The sequence below is a fragment of the Penicillium riverlandense genome, assembly GCF_028828495.1.
Source record: "Penicillium riverlandense strain IBT 135883 chromosome Unknown utg000007l_segment0_segment0, whole genome shotgun sequence".
Classification (NCBI taxonomy): Eukaryota; Fungi; Ascomycota; class Eurotiomycetes; order Eurotiales; family Aspergillaceae; genus Penicillium; species Penicillium riverlandense.
The window spans coordinates 1,530,833-1,557,948 of NW_026643198.1; the positions used below are offsets into that span (position 1 = coordinate 1,530,833).

General features: G+C 52.4%; 11 protein-coding genes across 11 annotated transcripts; 8 read left to right on the plus strand and 3 right to left on the minus strand.

The window, feature by feature from the left end:
* Positions 1-1,671: 1,671 nt before the first annotated feature.
* On the plus strand, positions 1,672-4,072 carry N7474_008188 (uncharacterized protein; the record flags this gene model as incomplete). The annotated part of the gene is made up of 4 exons (XM_057199598.1): positions 1,672-1,786; positions 1,847-1,863; positions 1,926-2,036; positions 2,108-4,072. 4 exons carry the CDS (start codon positions 1,672-1,674, stop codon positions 4,070-4,072), a joined length of 2,208 nt encoding a protein of 735 aa, XP_057050299.1.
* Positions 4,073-4,592: 520 nt separating this feature from the next.
* Positions 4,593-5,519, plus strand: N7474_008189 (putative carboxylesterase; the record flags this gene model as incomplete). Its single annotated transcript, XM_057199599.1, has 1 exon — positions 4,593-5,519. One exon carries the CDS (start codon positions 4,593-4,595, stop codon positions 5,517-5,519), a length of 927 nt encoding a protein of 308 aa, XP_057050300.1.
* A 281-nt stretch (positions 5,520-5,800) lies between these two features.
* N7474_008190 (M28 family metallopeptidase) lies at positions 5,801-8,222 on the plus strand (the record flags this gene model as incomplete). The annotated part of the gene is made up of 3 exons (XM_057199600.1): positions 5,801-6,064; positions 6,108-6,651; positions 6,706-8,222. The coding sequence occupies 3 exons, from the start codon at positions 5,801-5,803 to the stop codon at positions 8,220-8,222; spliced, it is 2,325 nt and encodes a 774-aa protein (XP_057050301.1).
* Positions 8,223-8,567: 345 nt separating this feature from the next.
* N7474_008191 (alpha/beta hydrolase) lies at positions 8,568-9,682 on the minus strand (the record flags this gene model as incomplete). The annotated part of the gene is made up of 2 exons (XM_057199601.1): positions 8,568-9,088; positions 9,148-9,682. The coding sequence occupies 2 exons, from the start codon at positions 9,680-9,682 to the stop codon at positions 8,568-8,570; spliced, it is 1,056 nt and encodes a 351-aa protein (XP_057050302.1).
* A 531-nt stretch (positions 9,683-10,213) lies between these two features.
* On the plus strand, positions 10,214-11,147 carry N7474_008192 (uncharacterized protein; the record flags this gene model as incomplete). Its single annotated transcript, XM_057199602.1, has 2 exons — positions 10,214-10,251; positions 10,313-11,147. 2 exons carry the CDS (start codon positions 10,214-10,216, stop codon positions 11,145-11,147), a joined length of 873 nt encoding a protein of 290 aa, XP_057050303.1.
* Positions 11,148-11,953: 806 nt separating this feature from the next.
* N7474_008193 (uncharacterized protein) lies at positions 11,954-12,523 on the plus strand (the record flags this gene model as incomplete). Its single annotated transcript, XM_057199603.1, has 1 exon — positions 11,954-12,523. The coding sequence occupies one exon, from the start codon at positions 11,954-11,956 to the stop codon at positions 12,521-12,523; it is 570 nt and encodes a 189-aa protein (XP_057050304.1).
* Positions 12,524-13,774: 1,251 nt separating this feature from the next.
* N7474_008194 (uncharacterized protein) lies at positions 13,775-15,232 on the minus strand (the record flags this gene model as incomplete). Its single annotated transcript, XM_057199604.1, has 1 exon — positions 13,775-15,232. The coding sequence occupies one exon, from the start codon at positions 15,230-15,232 to the stop codon at positions 13,775-13,777; it is 1,458 nt and encodes a 485-aa protein (XP_057050305.1).
* Positions 15,233-15,589: 357 nt separating this feature from the next.
* N7474_008195 (uncharacterized protein) lies at positions 15,590-16,564 on the plus strand (the record flags this gene model as incomplete). Its single annotated transcript, XM_057199605.1, has 1 exon — positions 15,590-16,564. The coding sequence occupies one exon, from the start codon at positions 15,590-15,592 to the stop codon at positions 16,562-16,564; it is 975 nt and encodes a 324-aa protein (XP_057050306.1).
* An 840-nt stretch (positions 16,565-17,404) lies between these two features.
* On the minus strand, positions 17,405-20,039 carry gpi10 (putative glycosylphosphatidylinositol-alpha 1,2 mannosyltransferase; the record flags this gene model as incomplete). Its single annotated transcript, XM_057199606.1, has 6 exons — positions 17,405-18,785; positions 18,841-18,987; positions 19,045-19,238; positions 19,294-19,524; positions 19,590-19,788; positions 19,849-20,039. The coding sequence occupies 6 exons, from the start codon at positions 20,037-20,039 to the stop codon at positions 17,405-17,407; spliced, it is 2,343 nt and encodes a 780-aa protein (XP_057050307.1).
* Positions 20,040-20,208: 169 nt separating this feature from the next.
* On the plus strand, positions 20,209-21,682 carry car2 (ornithine-oxo-acid transaminase; the record flags this gene model as incomplete). The annotated part of the gene is made up of 3 exons (XM_057199607.1): positions 20,209-20,679; positions 20,739-21,440; positions 21,497-21,682. The coding sequence occupies 3 exons, from the start codon at positions 20,209-20,211 to the stop codon at positions 21,680-21,682; spliced, it is 1,359 nt and encodes a 452-aa protein (XP_057050308.1).
* Positions 21,683-22,632: 950 nt separating this feature from the next.
* Positions 22,633-27,037, plus strand: N7474_008198 (ATP-binding cassette transporter YOR1; the record flags this gene model as incomplete). Its single annotated transcript, XM_057199608.1, has 3 exons — positions 22,633-22,926; positions 22,983-25,622; positions 25,673-27,037. The coding sequence occupies 3 exons, from the start codon at positions 22,633-22,635 to the stop codon at positions 27,035-27,037; spliced, it is 4,299 nt and encodes a 1,432-aa protein (XP_057050309.1).
* Between the last annotated feature and the right edge of the window lie 79 nt (positions 27,038-27,116).

Here is a 27,116-nt window from a genome sequence, read left to right on the forward strand (position 1 = left end):
TTTATATCTCCTGCCTTCGCGGCATAAAGCGCAGCCCAGAGACACCTCTTTCCCGCTAATTGCCGCTGGTTCATTCTCCGAGGGCATCGCCAGAACTGACAAGAGTCCCACCGGGCAGCGGGTCGGTCTTACCAACAGGAACACGCTCACTGGCACACCCGGCCGACAATGGGCCCACCGGAACTCCGATGTGGCGCTGACTCATGGAGGGTTCTAGGTCGGGAATCTGAGTAATTGAGAACAAGATAGGAAAGATAGTTGCCATAGTTAATAATCATTGTTGCCATCGCATAACTATACTTGGTGATCCCTGGCTGCGCCGCGTGTGTGGCGTGGGTTGGGCTGGCCCGAGGGTTCGAATATATATTATTGGTGTCATCCAGGGACCCCATCACATCATCGGATAGTCGGCGACAAGATCCACGGGATTCATACATCGACTGCTGTTGTTATCTTAGGTCGATGGCACAAAAGTACGCCTAGGATGATACTAGGTAGCTTGCGAATCACCCTTGAATAAACTAAGGAGACCCTCATCCGGTTCATCTACAAGGTAGAATCACTCCGTGTAGGGGTCTGGCCGGCTGCAGAAGATACCAACAACATTATAGGTTCAATTGACGGCTACTACAGGACGGAAGAGCAGAGGGAGATGGCTACAGCGGTCCCAATAATAGGAAGAGGTGCGAAAAAAAGAGAAGTGGCATTGAAATTCTTCCTGAAATGTCCGTCGTAAAAAAGTCCTGCTGCTCTACTGAAAGCAAGCACCAGGGTGGAGTAGACGCAGCTCTGCTAAAAACTGTTTGGTTTCGATCTCCCACGAACGATAACGATAAAATAGCAAAGCGTCGGGTGCCACGGAGAAGGGCACCACGCGGGCTGTGTGGGTGTGTCTATGGTCTGTCTCGGGACTCGAGTGTGAATGGCATCCTTAAAACATCACCGGATGGATCAATCGCACACTGAGGCCGAGCATGATTGTCTTGTTGTTGTGTTGAGTTGATGGATGAAAGCAAAGGAGAAAAAAAAGGAAAAGTGGGAAGAAATGGACCGACCGCCACGTGACCACTTTCACGTGACATCACTCGTTAATTTTCTTCTCGGGTGTGATTCTCCATTCTCTTTTCTTCTTCACACTAAATCATGAAAATTACGAACGCATAATCAACCTCCAATTCCTCTCCGTCATAGGATGGCAGGTCATATTGGCGTACTAGAAGGAACCTCTGGGCATCTTAAGGCTCCTCGACGGCTCTGGGCGGTGCCTCGGTGCTGCTCAGCGCAGTGGTGGATGCGAGTCACCTGCTGCCCGGACATGCAATTGTGTAGAATCTCGGAGATTATTCAGCGGGAGAATCTCCTGATGACGCGCGGTTTCCAGGGGCGTTCTGGAAAGAGACGGGGACCTATGTAGACCAGGAATCCCATAATACAATGCTATCATTCTTCCTCCTTGCGACTATTTCTCCATGATCTTTATGCCATCATTGTAAAATCCATGATTATCATCCCTGATCGACACATTCTTGCCCGTCAGGTTCTGCAACCGATCGACCAACTGGACTCCTTTTGCCCCTCTGCATTTCTCCGCCCCGGATAGCCGGAACGAACTCTTCCTCCTTCACCTTCCCCTATCCTGCCCTGAGCTCTCACTCCGCCCCGCTCGACATCATGCGGACGGGCATCAGCAAGCGCCAGCAGCAGCGCAATGAGAAGGCCCTCGCGGAACTGCTCCGCGTGGTCCCTGGCAATGACCGTTGTGCCGACTGCGGTGCTGCGACCCCAGGTGTGTCCCAGACCGTACCCCGAACGCAACGGATCCCCCGAGACTAACATCGTTTTCCAGGATGGGCGAGCTGGAACGTATGTGATCATCGGTGGCTAGCATTCGAATTATTCCCCGCAGACTGACCGTTCGCCGACAGATGGGCATCTTCCTCTGCATGCGCTGCGCCGCGCTGCACCGCAAGCTGGGCACGCACATCTCCAAGGTCAAGTCGCTGACTATGGATACGTGGACGTCGGAGCAAGTCGACGTGAGTAGGGTCCTTGTGCATTGCATCTGGAAATACCGGAGCTGACGGGATTGTGTGTGTCCCCTACCTAGAATATGAAATCCAACGGCAATATACTCGCGAACAAGATCTATAACCCGAGGAACGTTAAGCCATCTATTCCAGCAGACGTTGACGAGGCCGACGCGTGCATGGAACGGTTCATCCGACAGAAATACCAGCATCGAACATTGGCGAACGGAAAGCCTAGACCTCCGAGCCGTGAAGGTGCGAGTTTCGTCAAGCCGCTCCCGGATCCAATGGACGATCCTCCATCTCCCGAAGGCTCGCCTCCTCCGTTACCACCGAAGACCGGCAAGTTTTTTGGCTTTGGTCTGCGCTCGGCATCCTCGACCTCCAATCTGCGTCGCAAGAAGGGCAAGTCAGACATTGACTACAACCCACCCGCGTTCCCCCAAAGACCAACGCAGGGCCTTGGGGCGCCTGTCGCCGATGTGACCACTGCGTCGTTCGAGTCCAAAATGGCCACTCTGCGCGAGATGGGGTTCAACAATGATAAGCGGAATGAAACGGTTCTTCGAGGGCTCAATGAGGACTTGGACCGGGCGGTTGAGACTCTGGTGAGACTGGGCGAGGGAAGTAATCCGGCGTCAGGTGCAAGGACTCCGGCTTCGATCACAAACACTGCATCCACTGCATCTGCACGTCCGGTGCCTCCTCCCAAGTTGGACACATCCACCAACCCCTTCGAACGGGCAGGGGCGAGCCAAACCCAGAGCCAGCCTCCAAGCCAGCCCCAGTCGGCGTCGTACAACCCATTCGATCGGCCAACTCCGCAGCCCCAATCTGCGCAGCCGTTGGAGTCATCTTTCCAGAATCTGCAGGTGTCCCGGCCGTTGTTCCCGCACTCGACTGGTGGATATCCGAACAACAGCGGATCCATGCCGCAGGCTATGTACCAGCAGCCTTTCACTCCTCCGGTGACCTCGACATTCTCTCATCAGAATCCCTACGCCTCCTCTCCGCAGCCAGTGGATAACTCCTTCAACCCTTTCTTCCAAACAGCGCCCCAGCCGCAAGCTAGCACGTCCAACCAGCCCTATCCGAGTCCCTTGTCACAGCAGACCAACCCGTTCTTCAATGCTGCCCCGCAAAACTCTTCGATCCAGCAGTCGCAGTCGCAGCCACAGTCGCAGCCTCAATCGGCTACGTCAACATCAGTGCCTACTCTCCCATTTCCCCCGCCTCGTCACGCAAACACGATGCCAGTGATGTCTTCGACCTCACCATTCGGCACTTCGCCTTTTGGACCGGGGCCCTCATCCCAATCTCAGCCGCAGCAGCAACAACAACAAGCACAGAGTATTGCCCAGGGTTCCTACAATCCCTTCCAATCGGCAACAGCACCAGCTACCCCACAGAGCGCTGGTTCCTACCCAAACCAATTCCCACCCCAGTTCCAATCACAATTCCAACCCCAGCAGCCACAGCAACTGGTCCCGCAAGGCACCGGCCGCATGGACAAAAACAGCATTTTGTCTCTATACAACCTCGCCCCCTCCCAATTGAACATCCCTCCTATTCCCGAACAACCCCCGACTCAACAGCAGCCCGCGAATGGCTTGAATGGCAGCAGCCCCGTGCCACCACTGACAAACTCCCTCAATTCCACCCCGCAAACTCAGCCCGGCTCATTTATGCCCTCCCCTCAACCAACCAGCGGGTCCTTCATGGCATCGCGTAACCCCTTTAACGGAGCGACCAACGGAGCCGCGCCCGCAGGGTCCGGTCTCGCCGCACAAGCAGGCGTCAGTCCTTTCCCTCAATCCTCGGGTCTCGGTATCGGCATGGCAGCCGGCACGGGCGCACCAGGTACTGCCCCGCCAATGGGAATGGGAATGGGAATGAATCCTCCCCCCTCTGCTGCTGGCGGCCCACCGGGGAACCCGGCATTCCCTCGAATCCACATGACCAAGCCGAGTGTGGACATCAACGGGTTGCAGAACGGTCGGCATAGCCCGGACGCTTTTGCTAGTCTCAGTGCACGATACGGCTGATTTTGATCCACGTCTTGTTTTTTCCATCTTTTCCTTTCTTATGGGACTTCGATAGATCATTGATGATGTTCATGTTCGGGATTGGGTCATGCATGGATGATGTCGATATAGATGGATGGATCAGATATATGCTGTGCATGTCGATCTGGGTGCATTATTATTGTCGAGTACCCCTTCTTTGAGCCTGTTCTTTCACTCTTCGTTTTCATTTTGTCTCTATCTTCTTTCTTGTCTGATTTCTTTCTTCTGTAAATGTTCTCTTGGGTTGTACTTAGCGTTTGGAAATGGAAAATCATCTGTTCTTCTCACTAAGTTTGATTGATAGATAATAACATCTTCCTTATTTTCTACACTTGCCCGTCGTTCTTCCTAGGATGGGACAGTATATCTAGCAATGGATCGCGTATCTCCAAACGCGCTAATCTGGATTAGGTTACCTTCTAAACACTTGACTCTTGTCGCTACGGGTTCATTTACTTTTCCGCTGCTCCATACAATCCGCTGCCTCAAGATCTTCAAAATGGCTGGCTTCTTATCCTTCGTCCGGTATCTGCAGCTGAAAGCCCTCGTGTCTTTTATGCGCCTCATCATTAGGCTCCTTACCTCGTCGCCAAAGCCCAGACCTGACTCTGTGCTCAGAATCCCATCGCGTGAAAAGCACCGTACTATCACAGTCCATGTCTACAAGCCATGCGCGGACGGCGCTGAAAGTACGACACCTGCCCCAGTTTTGGTCAATCTATATGGTTCTGGCCTCGCGCTTCCTTTACACGGCCTTGATGACCATTTCTGCCGGCTGGTTGCCAACGCCGCCGGCTATGTGGTGCTTGATGTCAACTATCGTCTAGCTCCCGAGCATCCATTCCCCGCACCTCTCAATGATCTCGAGGATACTATGAAATACGTGCTTGACCGCCCGAATGAGTACCAGGCCTCGCAGGTCTCCGTATCGGGGTTTTCATCAGGTGGAACCCTCGCGCTTGCCGCCGCCGCAACGATATTCCCCCGCGGAACATTCCAATCTCTGATCGCATTCTATCCCGCGACAGACCTCTTTCAGGATCCGAGCCTAAGGAAAGCCCCATTGTCGGGCGGAAAGGCGCGCTCCCAATTCTGGACTAGGATCTTTCGGGAGTCCTACATAAGAGGGATGGATCCTCGCGATCCGAGAATTTCCCCCGCATTTGCGGATACGTCCAATTTTCCATCCAACATGCTGTTCGTGACAGCGGAGATGGACGCATCGGCGCTCGAGTCAGAGGAGTTGGCCGAGAGAGCAAAGAGCGAAGGTCACGCTGATGGTAGGGACGTAATTATTCGGAGAATGAAGGGGTGCGGCCATGGGTTTGACAAGAAGCTTACGGGCGATGCCCTCGTCCAGGCCAGAGATGAGGCTTATGAACTTGCTGTCAATATGTTGAAGAACGTTAAGAGAGAGAGCAGTTAGATGTTGCTGAGAGAAAAGCTACATTAGCCACTTCAAGCTGGGGAAACAATTCGTGAGTCCACAATTTGTTTTCGACTGCAATTGTAGATACTTTTGGATCATATATCCACATAGGAAATTAACTATACAATTGCCTACCAGAGCGAGCCCATAGGTCTAATGGATCCCTCGGCCACGGTTGGTCAGCCGATAACGCGAGTTAACTAAGTTAGTTAATGATCTACAACGCGGAGAAGAGCAATCGCTTCTCTTTTCTTTCGTCTCTATCGACTCCTACGAAGATGATGGAGAAAACTAGGCAGTATTCTGAGACAACGCCTCTGCTAGAGGTCCATGTCGCACGGCAACGGTGTCGATACCAACACCCTGCGCTCCGTCTGCTCAGTACACTGCTCCCTATCGCAGTGATCCTCTTCCTGATCCCCTCGATTTGGTCTTATCTCCCCTGGGCGCACCCGCTACCCCATGCATCCTGGCCAGAAGGCAACGGACTCCCCTATGATCAACTACAGCAGATCCTCCTGAACACTCCGTCCGCCGCTAAGGTTCGCGAGTGGAGCTCTTACTATACGGCTGGACCCCACCTAGCCCGGCAAGAATCTCAGCCAAGCGCTGTGGACATTGGAGAAATGGAAGGAATTTGGCGTGGAAGATACGACTCTCGCGACCTATGACATCTACCTGAACTATCCACTAGATAATCGTCTGGCTCTGTTGAAGAAGTCAGGCGGTAACACCGAGGTGACCTTCGAGGCTACCTTGGAAGAAGATGTGCTCGAGGAAGATCCTACTTCTAACTTGCCAGATCGTGTGCCCGTTTTCCATGGGTATTCAGCTACTGGCAACGTGACCGCTCGGTTCGTGTATGCCAACTTTGGCACGTACAAGGACTTTGAGGATCTGGTGAACGCCGGTATCCCATTAGAAGGCAAGATTGCGATTGTCAAATACGGTGCCATCTTGCGTGGTCTGAAGGTGAAAAGAGCACAGGAGCTCGGCATGGTTGGCGTGATCATCTATAGTGATCCGCAAGAGGACGGCGAGATCACCGAGGAGAATGGTTACGAAACCTACCCTAACGGACCTGCACGGAACCCTAGTGCCATCCAGAGGGGCAGCACACAGTTCATAAGTATGTATTCATGCACCGACTCATGAATGTGGATCACTGACTTCTACATCATAGATACTCTTCCCGGTGACCCAACTACACCCGGGTATGCATCCAAACCTGGGTGCGAGCGACAAGATCCACAAAACTCAATTCCGTCCATTCCTTCCCTTCCCGTGTCCTATAAAGAGGCCTTGCCTTTGCTAAAAGCCCTAAATGGCTATGGGCCCAAGGCGGAGGACTTTAACAAGGACTGGCAAGGCGGCGGTCTGGGCTATAAGGGTGTGGAGTACAACATTGGCCCTTCTCCGGAAGATGTGGTCATCAACCTAGACAACCAGCAGGAGTACGTGACGACTCCAGTGTGGAATGTCATTGGTGTCATCAAAGGACATATCCCTGACGAGGTGATCATTCTTGGCAATCATCGTGATGCATGGATTGCTGGAGGTGCAGCCGACCCTAATAGTGGATCTGCAGCACTCAACGAGGTTGTGCGCAGCTTCGGTGAAGCTTTGAAGACCGGATGGAAGCCACTGCGCACTATTGTCTTCGCTAGCTGGGATGGCGAAGAGTACGGTCTTCTTGGCTCGACCGAGTGGGTTGAAGATAATCTGCCCTGGCTCTCCAAGGCCAACATCGCGTACTTAAATGTTGATGTGGCTGCGGCGGGCACTGAATTTCATCCTAGCGCCGCGCCTCTCCTAAACAAGGTTATCTACGAGGTCACTAGCCTAGTGCAGTCGCCAAACCAAACTGTCCCCGGCCAGACGGTGCGCGATGTTTGGGATGGAGAGATTGGAACCATGGGTAGTGGAAGTGACTTCACCGCATTTCAAGACTTTGCAGGTGTCGCCAGTCTAGACTTTGCATTTATTCGCGCAGCGACTGACCCCGTCTATCACTATCATTCTAACTACGACAGTTTTACCTGTATGGAGAAATTCGGTGATCACGACTGGAGCTACCATATTGCGTGCACCAAGCTGTGGGCATTAATAGCAGCACGGCTTGTCGAGTCACCGTTGATCGCCTTCAGCGCCACTGATTACGCCAAGGGGTTAGAAACCTACCTGCACCAAATCGAGCCGGCGGCGGACAACCTGCCCGAGGGTTCACACTTCGACTTTGCAGATCTAGAGTTTGCTATTCTCAATTTCCACGAGTACGCCCGGCAATTTGACGAGTACACTGCCGATCTCGTCGAGAGGCTCGGCGAGCACGTTCCATGGTATAAATGGTGGAAGAAGGTCCATCTTCTCTTCCAGATCCGCGCCGCAAATGACAAGTACAAGGGTCTTGAGCGCGCGTTCCTGTACCAACCTGGCCTTGACGGCCGTAACTGGTTCAAGCACGTTGTTTTCGCCCCCGGTATCTGGACTGGCTATTCGGGCACCACCTACCCCGGACTTGTGGAGAGCCTCGAAGCTGGCAACTTGGAAAACGCCAAGGTTGGTTTTTCATCTGAGCTTTTAGTTATCGGTTCTATCGTGCTGACTTATTGGCGTCTTTCAGAGATGGAGCACGATTATTCAGGAAAGGATGAAGGCGGCTACGAAGCTGCTGGCATAAGTTTCCTGGTCCCAATCTAGCGAGTTGGACATATGCAATTTAATAGCGTATTAAAGCGGGCCAAACAGAAAAGCGACATGATAAAAATGGATAGGAACATATATAAACACCGCAAAGATCACTTAGTAAAGCGTCGTTGCGTAGCAACTCTTGCTGCTATGAACATTGGTTGATAGCGTCGTCCTCGGGTATCTGGCAAGCAGTGTACCAGTCAAAGGTAGCTTGATACGAGCTCCTAGTCGCTTTCAGAGTATATTTAAAGTTTATCTATCATTTTCCTTCACTAGCTCAAATGCTAAACTTGACTGAGATGGGATTCTCTTAAAACTAAAAGTACAGTATATAGTACAGGCTTGATCTATGCCTCACGTGCTCTTGACCAACTCCTCCAATATCTCTTCCATCCTGTTCACCACAATGCTTGCGTGGGTCTCATCCACCAATCTGAGATTTGCTCGACCACCCAACCGTGCGGCTATCTGCACACCATGATTGGGTGGAACGAAAGTATCGAGCTTCCCATACCACAGCTGCACAGGTAGCTCAGGACGAATGTCCTCTACTCGAAAACCGAAATTCATACACGCCAACCTGCCATCCTGCCACACCCCCTCAAAACCCTGCTTGAAGCTTTCCCGAGACGATTGCAAAGCTACTCGGGGCCAGCCAGACTTCATGAAGTCATTGTCCTTCTCATGAGCGACTGGCTTCTGAAGCATAAGCTCAAGACGCTTCTCGTCAGTCAGATCTAAGCGTGCTGACCCCTCGTATCTCCAAAACCACCGGACAACACTGAAGGGAGCATAGCGAAGTCCATAAGGGAATCCAAGTCTGTGTACCCAGTCTGCCCCACTCATACCGATGTCAGGCGGTCCTAGGCCGCAGACTATTGAAACACACTTCAGTTTTTCGCGAGGTAATGCCGCCGCGCAAGCAAGTGCATACGGTCCACCTCCTGATATTCCCTTTCCAGCAGTGCAGTGTTAGCAAAAAGGTTCAGACGTTCATAGGAGTAATACGCTCTTCGTACCAAAACACTATACTTATCTAGCTTGAGGTGCTTTGCAAGGTGCTCTATGTCCTTTGGATGATCAAGGAGTGTCCGACCGGCAAGTGGTGAGCTCAAACCTATACCAGGTCTGTCCACACTAATGACACGGGCGCCTACTTTCAGGCCTAGCTCATCAAAGCCGGCAGCCTGTAGGCGAGAGCCTGGAAGGCCATGTACGTAAAAGATAGGCCTCCCTGTTAGCGAACCATACTGTACATAGCCGAGTTTTCGTCCATCTGGAAGGGTGAGGGTGTCCGAACTGTCGGTGTCCGTACGACAACGCGGCCTAGGGGGTTCATCCATAAGAGCCGCTGGAGCGCTGACTGGGTTATTGGTGGCTGGGGAGCTGGCAAATAGGCCAAAAATGTATGTTCCCAAGTCTGATATGGGAGACATAGTACATGTGAGAAGTTGCGGAACATATTGCATATGCGAACTATTAATAGTTGACAGGACGGGAACTAACCGTCCGATACCACGGTACGCCTGACCCAGGGAATGAGTCAGGAATTTCCCGGGGTAGCCTGCCACGAGTGGTCACGAGGAGTGATGCCTAATCCACAATTACGAGGAGGTCTTTCCATCCACACACACCCTTTTGGTAATGCCTCTACGTTAGCTTGGCCCGCTGATCGATTATGCCTGCCAGCATCTTCAACCCATCGAGGCGGAGCAACACTGGGACAATCCAACCGCCTTCCTAATTTGAAGCTGTCAATGTTTTGCTTGGGAAATTTATAGTCTGATTGGCTGACCACGCCATATGAGGCCTTAGCGCCGCCAAAAATTGCCATTGTGGGCAGCGGCTGTAGGCATCCGCCACCGCTCAACGCAGTAATCCATCAAGCCACATTTACATATAGCTGCTCATCTGCCTATGCATATTCACTTTTATTAGATGCACACTGTGTGCTTTCAATTAACGTCTCAACTTGTATCTTTTTCTGGTCGTTCATACACATGATGAATAGTCCTCTGCATGACACGCTCACTCCGGAGTGAGACTAACCCTGAACATCACCAGACCCCGGCGTCGAATCTAATTTTTCCCGTGTCTAGTGATGATAATAAGGATTGTCCGGAGCTGCCAACTCCCAAATGTTCAGATATCTTCCGAATCACTCGCGCTGAGCCTTGGCTGATCAACACGAGCAACTGGTGGTTATTCTCATCTGAGCCCAAGTTGCGTTTCCAATTAAACCAAAGTTCTTCCTGGAAAGGTGGTTCTTTGTTCCCGATATACAACATCTGGAGCCCCGCATACTTCGGGATCTCGCTATCACAGCCAGACTTCAAGACTTATAAGCTGAGCTGCAACGACCTTATTGTCTCCAGCTACGAGGACGATACAAGATTTCTCAAGAGTGGAGATACTAGACCAGTTCCTTTCGATTTGACGACCGTCGTCGGCGGTATTGACGTCGACTATCCCCCATTCCTGTGTTGCCAATGTTGCTTTCGATATCGAGGATGGGTTACCTTGGCGAGTAGCGAACGCTGGCGATTCGATGAAATCTGGCATTCCTACTACCAGTTCCAGCGCGTGCATGAGCGAATGAATGCCCGGGAATTCCCTAAGATTTACCATGTGACGCTTCTATGGGAGTGCTATCGCGACTGGAAGCCGGAATATGGCAAGGCCCCGGCGGACCTGCCATTTGCCATGGATAAGGACACGCGCGTCTGTCGGATCAACCCATTGCGATACCAAGAAAGGCACTGGGACCCGTCTACGCTTGTGGCTCCCGTTATTGCTATTATGAATCCAGACGGTATTATCTTTATTGATGGGTTGAAGGAGGCTACTGAGATTGAGACTGCTAATCTCCGGGATTTGGTTCTAATGACAGGCCTCACGGTTGCGAAGTTCGAACGTCGGGTTTGGGATAAGTGAAGGTTTTTTTCTGGGATTAAAGGATGAGAAGCTGTCGCATGTCGCAATTTTTTCTAAATTTCAATCGCAAAGTCGGCAACGCAAGTCGACGAATCCAAGACCATACGCAGCCAGAAAGGGAACCGATCATCAAGCGGGCGCAAAAAGCGGGATTTTCATTGCCGATCTCTACACTAGACAGGATAGGGGATGAGTTACCTAAAATGGAACCTAGTCAATCGGCTAAAGAGGGCCTTCGGCAGCCTTTTGGATAGATGAAACCAGCGATGTATGAGAGATTAGATCGAATAGCTTCAAAATTTGCATTAGTGCGGGAATTAGTGCGGGAATTTGGATTATCATACTAAGCATCAACACCAAGACATTAGTGTGGGGCGTGGGTCGGGCACAGATATTAGTGCGATGGGATGTTGGATCGTCATAGAGGAATGATTTCGGGATCCCCTAGTGGACACAACCCGGATTCTTTGAAAGAACCAATTATAACCAAAATCGATTCTCCAGGGTCCGCACAAATGATCCATGTGGGCTCACAAATGCCCTGGCCCCATGTTGTAACCCTACGCTGCATATCTCTACTTCTTCAGGATGTACCTGAAAGGCTTAATTTTGCCACCCTGTCTTACATTGGCCAAATCGCGTCGAGTTACATATAAGAGGCCATTGATGTCGTCAGCGGACTTGCTTCCATGAACGAACCCCGGCGTGATAAATAGGTCTTCACTTCGCTCTAAGCATCATCCCCCACCGGCTCAACTACAACACCATCTCAAGTCTCTGTGCGGTCTACGAACTCGTTAAACAATATGAGGAGCCTCGTTTTTTATTCTCTCGCGCTACTCGGACTTTGCGAGGCGGCTATATACGGCAGTCCCCAGAACGAACTCGCCAGCTGGGCCCCCCCTCTCGGAAACGACACAAGTTGCTCACATCCCCGGCCAAACACATGCACATTCTACTCAAACTGCCTCGAGAAGCAGGAGCAATGCGGTTCTAATGGCTATCCGATCGGCTACGGCCTCCACTATTGTTCGCTTTTCACCAAAGTGCGGTCTGAAATGTCAGAGAGCGGCCAGACGTGGATCACGAACACCATGCTGTGCCTACAACGCGATCTCATTCCGTACGGTACAGGAGCGAAGTCGGCGACCTGCGCCGACCTGAAAAAGATCGCGTTCGGGACGCATCCGCGCTGCTACGTCGGCCAAGGCATATGCAAGCTGCCACCATCGGACTGGGTCACCATCGTCAACACGATTAGCTTGCGGGTGCTATTTGGAAGCTGGGACTCACTGAAGCAGGTATTGGAGACTGCGGGAGACTGCGCCGAATTTTACTCGTGGTTGATCGAGAATGAGTTCTCATCAATGTTTTGATAGCAAAACTGGGGTAGGCATCGGGAATGCGGGGCGGGCCATTCGGGATGGGGCACTTCCTGGTTTTGAGGTGTGTGAGCGGTACCGTCACGTACTACAGTATACCGCGACCTCTTGGCTGCGATGTATTCCTTGACCGCTACCTCTCAGCTGCATATATACCGGTAATGCCTGGCACGTCTTGGCTTGCTCTGTCCTTTTTAGTGCTCACTGCTTGCACCCTGAGTAGAACTGAGCACGGCGCTAAGCGCCCTTATCTGCTCACTATTGCCCTGATTCGCTTACTAAGCCCACCCTGAGCATAGGGATGAACGCCCTAAGTGAGCATACCCCAATAAAGTGCACCTGCTAGCTCCGTCCCTATGTAATATTTTCCCCTTTGCATCGCTCGTATTTCTACTATCAACAAAAAACTGGCATTAACAATGTGACTCTTATTGGACCTATGGCACGCCTCTTACCTTAATAGCGAAGTGCGCGGTGGGTCTATTCAACAGACATGTTAATCCCTTATCATCCTACGGTACTATAGCTGTTTACACTAGTTTTTCAAATCTATGATCATTGCCCGTTTACTAAAGAGGTGAATAAACAATCTTAGGCTTTTTAGACACCTGCCTACAATTGTCAAATATCGATTTTCTTTAATGTTGAAACATTTCGGTTCAATTCATTGTATACATTCCGGTCTAGCAACAGCCAAATTCTCTATCCACTAGTTTGGGATAACCGATCTTCTAGGCCATGTTATACTCCTAGGAATATAGTATCGTCTAATAACTCCTTAATCTACCTAAAATTGGAGTAAATGGATGAAGCGGTTTGAAGTCCTTAATTTTGCCCTGTGACCTTTCCCTATTAGTCTCATTCTCTCTGCAACAATAGGACGGCCATTGTTTAGGATCCAGTCAGCACCACAGCTGAGTCAAACTAAATGCCTAGGAAGTGGCACATTACTTGTGAAGTGCGGTGGGTCATATCTGACCAGCAAGCCTAGAAAGATCCTGTTGTAGGGGTTTGCAGGTCCAGTATATATCCTATGACCTCTCAAAAGAAAGGTGGTAAATGATTGGCTTATCTAAGCTGCTTCGGCCTGGTGTTCATTGTCAGAAGGCTATAAGGGCGTTCTGGAAAGACGTCCAAGGGGAATGGGCAGACAATGGTCGATTGGTTTATTCATATGCGTTTTGGTCATTTAACGGCACGCGTTTTTGTCATAGTCATCAAAGATAGAAACCACTTGTTCGTTTTTTATCTGGCTATCTTGGAACCAGTAACAACGTTAATTGGCTCCTGAATATAAGGATACCATCTTACATCCAGCACATCTGCAATGGACGCAAGCAGCTTCACAGGTCTGCCTTTGAAGTACCAACAGTCCTCCACGTCTTTCAATATCATGCAGTAATATGCAAGTAGAATAAGCGCCCCAGGATGTCGCTCAGATAGCAAAGAAATAAATGCCACCTCAACACGCATCGGCCACACAGCAAGGATGTTCCACATATTGACATTAGCCTTGCTCTTTGCACGCTCAAGGTAAGCAAATGACCCAGCCAGTGCGTTTGCAGCAGTCTTATAAATCTCAGTACTTTCGTCTGACCAAGATCCGTCACCCGGGACCAGAGACACAAAATAGTCCAGATAAGGCAGATTATCATTTCCAACAACAAACTGATCTTCCCATGCAGAAGCTAGTGCGCTTGCCGGGCCACTTTCTATTCGGTCCCAGACATCGCAGAGCATTGAACAGCCAGCACGGATGAAATGCAGCCATTGGGGGAGAATTAGTTCTGTTTTATCCGAGTTTTCGTGAGCATCGTCCACAATGAGAAGTGAGTTTGTAGTGCTTTCAGAATCCGTCGCGAAGGAATGAATGACCAACAGGTACGCAAATGACATGATTGCGTCGCAGTTGTTTTTGTCTGGGTGGTCGATTGCATAGCGAAATTGGGGAAGTGCCGCATCTTGGTGAGCACATGCTCGAAGGGTGTATGTCTGGCGCTGTGGACGATTTAGGTACGTCATGTGTAATGCTGTACAGGCCAAGATGCCTCGCAACAGGAATGGGTTATTGTATGCCAGATCTGGCACAACGTCGCGCCAGATTCTCTCTGTCGTTTCATTTGTCACAAAGCTCTTGTAAGACGAGGAAAAGTAATGGTCCAGAACTTCGGCATCGATTGGGTCCAAGTTGTACTTTTCTCGGATACGTCGGATATGTTGTTTCTCAGATATCTTAGCCACATCACCGTCAAGCTTTGTTGATGAATGTGGGTTGGTGAAGTATCGTAGCATATTCCCTCGAAAGAAAGATTGCAAGGGAACAGCACTCCAGTCACCGCTTGGGTAGCCCTTGCGGCCATGCTGAGCAGACCAGTGAGATTCCATTCGCTTGGTAGATGCGCAAAGGTAGTCGCATCCTTGTGCCTCGCAGCACCATCCCTGCTCAAGTGGCAGGTAGGGCAGAGGGAACTCCTCGGGCTGAATGGACCTCACTTCTTTAGGATTTTTCAGTTTGAGTGTTTTAGCGTATGCGATGAGTGGGCGCCGTTGGTTGCTATGGATATGGTGGATATCCTTCAAGTGCCGAGGAATGGCCGCTGGCTGGACTGCGTAGCGGCAGGTGGTGCAGATTAAGACTTGATAAGCAGGGCAGTAATGGAGCAGTTTCTCCGATATGAGAGAACCCTTTCTCTCGGCATCCATTCTCGCTTCAGTGTGCTGATGATGAGGGTGAGATGATGCTTTGATGACCTTCAACCTGGCGCTAACCGGAACGGGACCGTCCAGGCTTGTCCGCCACTTCACTCAGCGCTAACCCGAACGGGACCGTCGTTCGATTTACGTGCTTCGAGTCTATCAAACTCTTAATTCCGATGTCCGTCAAGCAGATAATTGGCCGTAGCGTATTTAACATTAATCCCGAGCTCATGGGTATAAAGCCTGCCATCCCATCCGTCTAAAAATTCTCGAACTACAATCTACATCTGCACATATCAACCTTCTATACTTCGATCCATGCACACCCCTATATTGATCACTTCTCTATCAATGATTTCCACAATGCCTTCTAAATATCAGCGCAGTGTCCTCATCACCGGTGGCACTGCAGGACTAGGCTACTACTGCGCCTTAGCCATCGCTCGCAAGCATCCAGATCACAAAGTCATAATCGCGTCCCGCTCAGACCCCAATGCCTCTGCCAAATCAATTAACAAGATCCTCAACCAAGAAAATGTCAGTTTCCTACGACTAGATCTCTCCTCCCTAGCACAGGTCCGCGCCTTTGCCGAAGACTGGAAGGCCAACCAATTCCCGCCAATCCAGTCATTCGTCTTCAACGCAGCCCTACAGTTCCCCGGGAAAGTTGAGTACACAGAAGACGGGTTCGAGAAAACCTTTGCCATCAGCCACATCGGGCATGCACTTCTTTTCTCCCTCTTACATCCCCATCTTGCCGAAACCGCGCGCATCGTGATCGTATCCAGCGGAACACACGATCCCGCTCAGAAATCCGGCCTGCCTGATGCGAATTATACCTCCGCCGAGGAATCCGCGCACCCGCCTCCCCTCTCAGCCAAAGACAGCGGACGCAAGAGATACTCCAGCACCAAGCTGGCTAATATCCTCTACTCATACGCCATGCACAGACGCTTTGCTGCTATCAACGAGAAGAGCGGGAAACATTGGACGGTTACGGCGATGGATCCTGGTCTTATGCCAGGGACGGGCTTGGCAAGACGAGCCAGCAGAGTTGAGAAGTTCATCTGGCTGCGTGTTTTGCCGAACATCATCCCGCTTTTGCGGTTGCTTCTTTCGCCAAACATTCATACTCCTCAGGAGTCTGGTGACGCGCTGGCTAGGTTGGCTGTTGGGGCTGACATTGAGGGGGTTAGTGGTGTGTACTATGAGGGCTTGAGGGAGATTAGGTCTAGCGAGGCGAGCTATGATGTGGCGAAGCAGGAAGATCTGTGGAAGTGGACTGTTGATACTGTGTCTTGTGATAATCAGGAGAAGATGGTATTTTCGTTGGAATAGGTGGTTGGGGTTGTGGTCCCGTTTCTACAATGTCTTGTTTCTATCCCAAGATATATAATTTTGCCAATGTTAAATTTCGCCGCTAATCTCGATGAAATTTACCAAAAACCTAGCAGAGAGGGCTTAAAAACACACAGAAGGAAGTAGCTGTAGACGGACCTGTAGAGTTCTGACAGTTGCATTGGGCAGTCAGTCCAATGTTCTAATCGTGTCGGGCAGTACTTTCCAATGGGAAGGGGTATTTTCCCTGTGGTCGAACTTGACGGCGATTCGACTCTCACCGGTCGGGAGAGGAGGTTGTGGCAAATGGTTCATGAATTCCACGCAGCTGGTCTGTCGGTTGCGCTCTCTCTCCTGTCTCCACTCATTTCCGGCCTGCTCCCGTCTCTCATTCTCCCGTCTCCGTTCATCTTCCGCTTGCAGATAAAGCGATTTGCAATCTGGAGGGCTGTTATCAGCCATCGGCTTTTCGGAAGAGGAAGCAATATCTGAGACAACTGAGGCTGGTCTATCGCGACAGCCTTCCGACGGAGCAGGCGTGTATCAGCAGATCACGGCTCCCGGTAGAGGTATTTTTCCATCGCTTGTATGAACGCATGGACGAGCGTGGTAAAGAGCCTGTATATATAAATATCTCGCTTAGGTGTGCTTGCCTCGTACACTGACTAGCAGTGCAGTTCCGCCATTATTTGCTAATAAAGTATCAATTTCTATACACCATTCTATACAAAAATTGGATTATGACAGGGGCCTTGAATGGCCGATGATCTCTAATGGCCGATCAAAGAATTAAGACAAATCTAGTATTAGAGCAGATGGGCGAAGATAAGAGAAGGTCCGTTATGACCACAGATCCCGATCAAGGGGACTCTTCTTATCCTTAGATTTTCCGCCTAGCCACTCAGGCCAAGAAGGAATCCAATCTGCACTCCGTGAAAAGCCAGGGAACTTCTTCCAGAAGGCAGAGCGGCGGGATCGTTTCCCCCATGGCCATCTAATTGAGGAGGGCGAAGAGAAGCGCGACTGCACCGAACGTCGCCACGATGCTAATGTGGATGAAGGAGAAGACGAGACAAGAGCCTTCCAGCCCCGTTTTTGCTGACGTCGGGCCTCTTTCTCAAATGCCTCGACAATGCGATCGAACTGACGCTCGCGGCTTTCCTGCACACGACGATGGGTCTCGGCGCGCCAGGCGTCCTGTTCGGCCGGGTCGAGACACCAGACTACAATGTCGCCTTGGCGGCGCCAGTCGTCGTGCCAGTGTGTATTCCAGGTGCGCCAGCACTCGGCGTATGAGGAGCCACGGAGGAGGGGACGCAGCGTAGGCTCGAGCTGGGCAAAGAAGATGAGGTAGTCGGGCCATTCATGCTGCGATTGCGAGTGACCGAGAGAGCGAGAACCGGGGTCATAGCTCGGTCGTCGGGGAAGGTGGCGTAGGCCGCCCGCCATATTCTGGCGCAAGAATTGATCTGGGTTGTCGTAAAACTGATCCGCCTCGTCTCGATAGGCGGCCTTTTGGGTCTCGTTGAAGTCGATTGGAGGTTCGCATGATAATGCCCAAGCGTGAATAGTTGGGTGTACCAAGTGTGAGCGCCAGGGAGTGCTGTGACAAGGCATCAAGAAACCAGCGGTGATTCCAGACTCTGCGGTGGTCTCTCTTCCACTCAATTGCTGGGAATGAACTTCGTGCTGCCCACGGAGGTATGAGAGGACGTCGAGAGGTCCTGACATATGGAACATAGTTGTGTACACCGCAATCACAAGATTCACGAGCAAAAGGAAGATAAGAGTGAGCCTTTGAGGGGTGTATGCACGCGAGGAGTGTGAGCGTATGGCCGGTGAAAAGAATTGGACCAGCGGCGGCGCAGCCAGAATGTGCAGCGATGGCAGCAGTGGGTAGATGAACCGCACCTCCTTGTGTGAGATGAGGGAAAGAGCGGCCGGCATCAGAACACATGCTGCCGCCAGCTGAACACGTATTGTCGTCTGGAGGTCGCCGGCCCGGGCGATCAAGGCGCGATAGAGCCCAACAATTGCAAAAGGCAGAGCTGTGGTGAGAAGGAGCGGATAGCCTTGCGAGATATAATAGTGCCAGTCATTCCGGCCATAGAAGACTGCTAGAGACTGTGCAAGGTTGAAGTAGAGGAACCGAAGCGGAGGAAAAGTCCAGACTCCGTAGAAGAGACGGTCCACCAATGTTGATACGACCAAGAGTGCCGACCTAAGAAGCAATGCCTGTGAGATGAAAGGTCTCAAACGGAAAGATATCAACTAACCCGCAAGCAGCAGCTTCGCGAACCAGAATCTTGCGTTGGAGCCAAGAGGTCCGAAGCCAAGCGACGCTGGCCAGAGTTGCCCAGATCAACACGTTGGTCGGACGGAGTATACACGCGAGAGCAGCTAATGACAGACATTGGCGCAAACTGTTCCCAAAAAAGGTCAACAATGGCCATATGATCTGATCATAGAGACAATTATACCTTCGAAGAAGACTCCGATCTTTGTCCGTGCCCCTCTTTTGCTTTTCATTATCACGGCTACCACTGGTACCTGGGCCCGACCACTGCCACGGCCATAAATTCAACGCGACAATCGTCATCGTTGTTTCAAGACAATTTGACAGGGTCCGAGTGGAGCAGAACCATTGCCATGGATTGAGGACAGTGACCGCCAGCTGCCCACCAACAATTAATATCCAATTTTTCCCCATGCGCAATCGCATCACGTACCGTTGTCCAAGCTTCACGCGAGCCCGTCCCGTAAACTCGCCGAGCCAGCTTCCACGTGTAGAAATCACCGATTGCCGACATCACGGCCTGCGCTGTCTTGGGCGCGACAATCAGGAGCTCAGCGCGCGGTGCGGGGCCCAGCGCCAGGACTGACGCGAGCAGGTCCGCGGCTTTGTAGATGGCGGCAAAAAGGAGCGGATGGAGCGAGGATCGTAGTTGGTGTCGCCATTCCTGTTGACGCGACACAAATTAGAGACTGCGCCCTCCGAGGGGTTGCGTTGCAGTGACGCGCTTACCCACGTTATCCAGGCCCCTTGGTCCTTTCCGAACGCGATCTGCCACGCGGGCTCGAGCGACTGGAAGAACTCATCTGGCTGGAAAAAAGTCCGGACGGCGAGCGCATTCAGAAGGCGAAAGGCGAGCAGGAAGAGGAAGACGTTGGAGGTGTGGGGGGGAGGCGTGCGGCGCCTCGACGGCGGGGACGACATGCCTTCTCTTGACAACGGCGACCACAGATTACCGAATGCAGAATGACATCAATCGAGGATCACACACTTTTCGTTCGCTGGACCGGCCGTGTCCCGGGCCGGGGTGCGAATAATAATAGGAAATTGTAGAGTAATGGGAAGGATAGGAGTGGAGGAGGACAGGGTAAACCTGCACTTAAGGGAAGACGGCAGGGTAAACCTGCGCTTAGGGGATGCTGAGGTGGTGGCCCCGAGAATAAATCCCTTCTTGGTTGCCATTCTTTGCCTTCAATTCTTCTTCAGTTCTTCTTCTCTGCAACCAATTCCTAGGTTTTCCTTTTGATCCCTTTTATCGAGGATACACAGCCACTGATCCCTGCGATCTAACTACGTATCTCCATCCATCTCCACTCCATCCCTACCTATACTCCCCGCAATCCACTGCGTCATGGCTTCCAACGGCACTTCCACCTTCGCCATCCACGCCACGTCCACCGACGAGGCCATCCAAGCTGAGCACGACTATGCCGCTCACAATTACCACCCGCTGCCGGTCGTCTTTGCCCGTGCACAGGGTACCTCCGTCTGGGACCCTGAGGGCCGCCACTACCTGGACTTCCTCTCCGCCTACTCCGCTGTCAACCAGGGTCACTGTCACCCTAAGCTAGTTGCAGCCCTGACCGAGCAGGCCTCGCGTGTCACCTTGAGCTCGCGCGCGTTCTACAATGACGTCTTCCCCCGCTTCGCCGAGTTTATCACCAAGTTTTTCGGCTTCGACATGGTCATGCCTATGAACACGGGCGCCGAGGCCGTCGAGACCGCCATCAAGATCGCCCGCAAGTGGGGATACAAGGTCAAGGGCATCCCGGAGAACAAGGCCGTCGTGCTGAGTGCGGAGAACAACTTCCACGGTCGCACGGTAAGCATGCTAGACCCCCTCTGCGAGGGATGGAGCTGATTGTTTACTTGCATATTTAGTTTGCCGCCATCTCCATGTCCTCCGATCCGGAGTCGCGCGAGAACTATGGTCCCTATCTACCCGGCATTGGGTGCAACATTCCGGGCACCAACAAGCCCATCACCTACAATGACAAGGCCGCGCTGCGCGAAGCCTTTGAGAAGGCCGGGCCGAACCTGGCCGCGTTCTTGGTCGAACCCATCCAAGGTGAGGCGGGCATCGTCGTGCCGGACGAGGACTACCTGCGCGAGGCCCGCGCCCTGTGCGACAAGTACAATGCACTCCTGATCTGCGACGAGATCCAGACCGGCATTGCCCGCACGGGCAAGCTGCTGTGCCACGAGTGGAGCGGAATCAAGCCCGATTTGGTCCTGCTGGGCAAGGCCATCTCCGGCGGCATGTACCCCGTCTCGTGTGTGCTGGGCCGCAAGGACGTCATGCTCACGGTCGAGCCCGGCACCCACGGGTCGACCTACGGCGGCAACCCACTGGGCTGCGCTGTCGCCATCCGCGCCCTCGAGATCGTTCGCGAGGAGAAGATGGTCGAGCGTGCGGAGCAGCTCGGCCACGTTTTCCGGAAGGGTCTGGAGGACCTCAAGAGCCCCCTGATTCAGACCGTGCGCGGCAAGGGCCTGCTCAACGCCATCGTCATTGACGAGTCCAAGACCAACGGCCACTCCGCCTGGGATCTGTGCATGCTGATGAAGGAGAAGGGTTTGCTCGTATGTGACATTTTATTCCGAATGCTTGGTATCATGTGGCTGACTCTCATCTGCAGGCCAAGCCCACCCACCAGAACATCATTCGTCTGGCGCCTCCATTGGTGATCACCGAGGAAGAGATCCAGCAGGCGCTGCAGATTATCCACCAGGCTGTGACCGAGCTCCCCAGCCTCAAGGGGGCTGCCGAGGATAAGGTTATCCCTCCACCGGAGAAGAAGGTCAAGATCGCATTGGAGAACTAGAGCATAGTACACGTGGGTATCGCTGGGAGCAAGCCCCGCGATCCTTTTGCGTGCCTTAAGATCTCCAGATTGGGTAACCAATTCGATTGCCCACCACGACTCATGAGCGGGGGTGGATGCATAATACGCGTATGCCCACCGTGGGGAGCCTCCGCGACGACGTGATGACCGAATAGCTGCTATATTAGACACAATCAAAAAAATGATGAATGTCCGGAGCCATCTAGACAAATGGCTATCTGTCTACTCCTGTCCATTGTAGAGACAGAATATAGTAAACAGCACTAGTCCGATCAATATCGGCTCGGTGTGCCTAATTATGTTTCTTTTTTTTCATTTCGCATCGCTTGCTCGTTTCGACCGCTTAGTCCGTCCGTCTCGGAGATAAGAAGTTCGGTTCTGGCTTGCGCTCTACCGGAAGGAGTCTAGTTCCCTGTTTGACAGACAAGCCGGAAAGTCCAAGTCCCGACCGCCGACGGTGTCAACGAGTCAGAAAGGCCGATTTCCAAGCACTAGAGCAAAACGGAGAGCCAGGGTGATTAGTAGCAGATGTGACCGCCTCATTTCCTGCTTCTTTGGCTCCTTTCATTATTAATGTAGCATTTTGCCCCACTCGAAAATAAATGTATGCAAAGGCTTAGCGTCCCGCCGCGGCCTGGAACCGACACTGAGAAAAGAACGAACGGCTTTTTCAATTGTCCGTGAAGTCTCCTTCTCGTCCCTTTCGGGTTTTTCTACTCTCATCCACCTCGGACCAAGCGAGCGGACGATCCGAGCACGCTTGACTCATTCTTAACCGGCCAGCTCCCCAAGCATTTGGATTCCGTTTTCAGAACCACAGCTCTTCTTCAGTCGCCACGCCTTTTTTTTTTTTGCGATGGATAAATAGAAACCACACCGGCTAGGACATTATTGATTCATTTTCTGTGCCGCAGACAACAGCCGCGACCATGTCTGCGCCAACAGAACCACTGAGCCAGGTCGTGGTGGCCGATGCCGAAAAGTTGCAAGCGGCCTCCAGTTCGTCCAGATCGGCTGCCTCGGCAGACGGTGAGGAGGCCAAAGCCGCAGACCCGACCTTGCAACCGCCGCCAACAGAACCGAAGAAAAAGTGGTACCGCCGACTGAATCCGCTGCGATGGCAGCAGCCCCCCGCAGTGCCGGAGGAGCGCACGCCGTCGCGCGAATACGGCGCTTCGTTCTTGAGCACCATTACGTTTCAATGGATGTCCCCTCTGATGCAGGTTCGTGATTCGAAAAAGTTGTCGGAAAATTATCCTTACTGACTCATGCGGTATAGGTGGGTTATCTGCGACCCCTCGAGCTGCAGGATATCTGGACGGTGAATCCCAACCGGGCCGTCGATGTGTTGTCGGAACGGCTGGATGCTGCGATGGAGAAGCGGATGAAGAGCGGGAAAGAACGTGCGCTGGTGTGGGCGCTGTACGATACCTTCAAATTCGAGTTCGTGCTGGGCGGCATCTGCCAGTTCTTCAGCTCGCTGCTCCTAGTCTTTGCGCCCTATTTGACTCGCTACCTGATCGCCTTTGCCACAGAGGCATGGATTGCAAAGGAAAAAGGCCTTCCTGCTCCCCACATTGGGCGTGGGATGGGGTTTACTGTTGGTATAACAATCATGCAGGCGTGTCAGAGTATGTGTACGAACCAATTTATCTACCGGGGCCAGATGGTTGGCGGGCAGATCCGAGCTGTCCTGATTTCACAGGTCTTCAACAAGGCCATGCGACTGTCGGGCCGGGCAAAGGCAGGAGGCAAGGCGACGGATGAAGAAATCAAAAAATTGGAAGCGACCAAGGAAGCCCTTTTGAAGTCGGATGGAAAGAAGAAGAAAGATCCCAAGGCTGATGCGGCAGCAGCCCAGGGTGTGGCAGGCGATGGCCGAGGGTGGAACAATGGCCGTATCGTGGCCCTGATGAGTATCGACGTCGACCGAATCAACTTGGCCTGCGGCATGTTCCACATGATGTGGACGGCGCCCATTACCATCATCGTGACCCTGATTCTACTCTTGGTTAATATTGGATACAGTTGTCTGGCTGGATATGCCCTGCTGGTCTTCGGAGTACCCTTCTTGACCTACGCGGTGCGATTCTTGGTGAAACGCCGGAGGAACATCAACAAGATCACCGACCAACGGGTTTCATTGACACAAGAAATCTTGCAAGCGGTGCGATTCGTTAAATACTTCGGCTGGGAAAGTAGCTTCTTGAGCCGCCTCAAGGCAATTCGCAAGCGGGAGATTCGATCCATCCAGACCTTGCTAGCCGTCCGAAACGGTATTTTGTGTGTATCACTGGCTATTCCCACCTTCGCCTCAATGCTGGCCTTCATCACCTACGCCCTGTCGAGCCATGACCTGAACCCAGCCCGGATCTTCTCCTCTCTGGCCTTGTTCAACTCGCTCCGGATGCCACTGAACATGCTGCCGATGGTGATTGGTCAAGTCACGGACGCATGGACTGCTCTCAACCGAATCCAGGAATTCCTTCTTGCCGAGGAGCAGAAGGAGGACATCGAAAAGGATGAGAAGATGGAGAATGCTATTGAAATGGAGCATGCATCGTTCACCTGGGAACGTTTGCCCACGGATAAGGAGGAAGACAAGACCGGGAAGAAGAAAGCCGCCAAGGCGGCGCATGCGGCATCAGCGCTTAAGAGCGACGACGACACGGCCGATGATGCTCCCGTCGAACCATTTAAGCTGAACGACCTGACCCTCGAGGTGGGACGTCATGAGCTGATTGCAGTGATTGGCACGGTAGGCTGCGGGAAGAGCTCTCTACTCTCAGCACTGGCTGGTGATATGCGAGTAACGGATGGCTCTGTTCGCCTAAGCACAACGCGGTCATTCTGTCCGCAGTATGCCTGGATTCAGAACACTTCCGTCCAGAAGAACATTCTGTTTGGAAAAGAATATGACGAAGACTGGTACAACAAAGTGATTGATGCCTGCGCCTTGGCTCCGGATCTTGATATTCTCCCGAATGGCGACCAGACCGAGATTGGCGAGCGCGGAATTACGGTATCGGGTGGCCAGAAGCAGCGTCTAAACATTGCCCGTGCCATTTACTTCAATGCCGAACTCGTGCTCATGGACGATCCTTTATCAGCGGTCGACGCACATGTCGGGCGTCATATCATGGATAAAGCTATTTGTGGCCTTCTGAAGGACCGGTGTCGGATTCTGGCAACTCATCAGCTCCATGTCCTCAACCGATGTGATCGAATCATTGTCATGGACGAGGGTCGCATCCATGCGATTGATACCTACGATAATCTGATGCGGGACGATGAAGTTTTCCAGCGGCTCATGTCCACAACGGGACAGGAGGACTCGAGCGAGAAGACAGAAGAGGCTGCCGAAGGGGAGCCCGATGAGAAGAAGACGGCGGCAGCAGTGCCCGGAAAGCCAGCCGCCGCATTGATGCAACAAGAAGAAAAGGCCACAGCTTCGGTTGGGTGGGATGTGTGGAAGGCATACATCAAAGCCTCTGGAAGCTCTTTCAATGCTATCGTGGTGATCTTCCTACTGGCGTTGGCCAACGTCGCCAACATTTGGACCAGTCTGTGGCTCTCCTACTGGACGTCCGACAAGTACCCGAGCCTGTCGATGGGCCAATACATTGGCATCTATGCCGGCCTGGGAGGCAGTGTTGTTGTCCTCATGTTCGTCTTCTCGACCTATATGACCACATGCGGAACAAACTCCAGCAGAACCATGCTGCAGCGCGCAATGACCCGTGTGCTCCGAGCGCCTATGTCATTCTTCGATACCACGCCGCTCGGACGGATCACCAACCGCTTCTCGAAGGATATCCAGGTGATGGACAATGAACTTTCGGATGCTATGCGTATCTACGCATTGACGATGACCATGATCATTTCCGTCATGGTTCTGATCATTGTCTTCTTCCACTACGTAAGTGACTCATGCTGTGCTTTCTGGGGCGAATCGCTGACCTTCTCTAGTTTGTCATTGCTCTCGCTCCACTGTTTATCCTATTCCTTCTGGCCTCCAACTACTACCGAGCCTCTGCCCGCGAGATGAAGCGACACGAGGCAGTTCTGCGGTCGATGGTCTATGCTCGATTCGGTGAAGCCATCACTGGTACCGCCTGCATTCGAGCTTATGGGGTGGAGCACCAGTTCCGGCGCAGTATCCGTGATTCGATCGACGTGATGAACGGAGCGTATTTCCTGACATTTTCCAACCAGCGCTGGCTTAGCGTGCGACTGGATGCCGTGGCAACCTCACTCGTCTTTGTGACGGGTGTTCTGGTCGTCACCTCTCGATTTGATGTCTCACCCAGCATCTCTGGACTCGTGCTCTCGTACATTCTTTCCATTGCGCAGATGCTGCAATTCACTGTCCGCCAGCTTGCCGAGGTAGAGAACAACATGAACGCTACCGAGCGCGTTCATTACTATGGAACCCAGTTGGAAGAGGAGGCACCTTTGCAACTCGCCCCCGTTGCCGCTAGTTGGCCTGAGAAGGGCCGCATTACATTTGACAACGCACATATGCGGTACCGCGCGGGCCTCCCGCTTGTCCTTAAGGGGCTCACCATGGATGTGCAGGGTGGCGAGCGTATCGGAATTGTGGGACGAACGGGTGCCGGCAAGTCGAGTATCATGTCTGCGCTGTTCCGTCTGACGGAGCTGTCCGGAGGTACCATCAAGATCGATGGGATCAATATTGCTACCGTTGGTCTCAATGACCTCCGTTCTCGGCTGGCCATCATTCCTCAGGACCCGGCGCTGTTCCGCGGCACAATTCGCTCGAACCTGGACCCATTTAATGAGCACGAGGACTTGGAACTGTGGACTGCGCTGCGCCAGGCTTACCTGGTCGGTCAGGATTCGGTAGAGCCTGTCGCAGAGGGACTGCCGAGCGTCCCTGCCAGTGGCACCGCAACTCCAGTCACGGGCAGCGACTCAAAACCACAGCAGCATACCAAGCTCACGCTTGAGAGCCCCGTTGACGAGGAAGGGCTCAACTTTTCCCTGGGTCAGCGGCAGCTGATGGCGCTCGCACGGGCACTGGTCCGACAGGCTCGGATTATCGTCTGCGACGAGGCAACTTCCTCTGTTGACTTCGAGACCGACCAGAAGATCCAGCGCACGATGGCGCAGGGATTCCACGGCAAGACGCTGCTATGCATTGCGCACCGCCTGCGCACGATCATTCACTACGACCGTATCTGTGTCATGGACCAGGGCCAGATCGCCGAGATGGACACACCGGTTGCTTTGTGGGATCGGACGGATGGTATCTTCCGAGCAATGTGCGATCGCAGTGGAATCACACGGGAGGATATTCTAATGGCGGACTAAAAATAATGTTTTCTTTACTGGTTGATTACTTTGTTGTATCCTTGCATATACATATACCAGAGGATTTTGCTCGATAGAT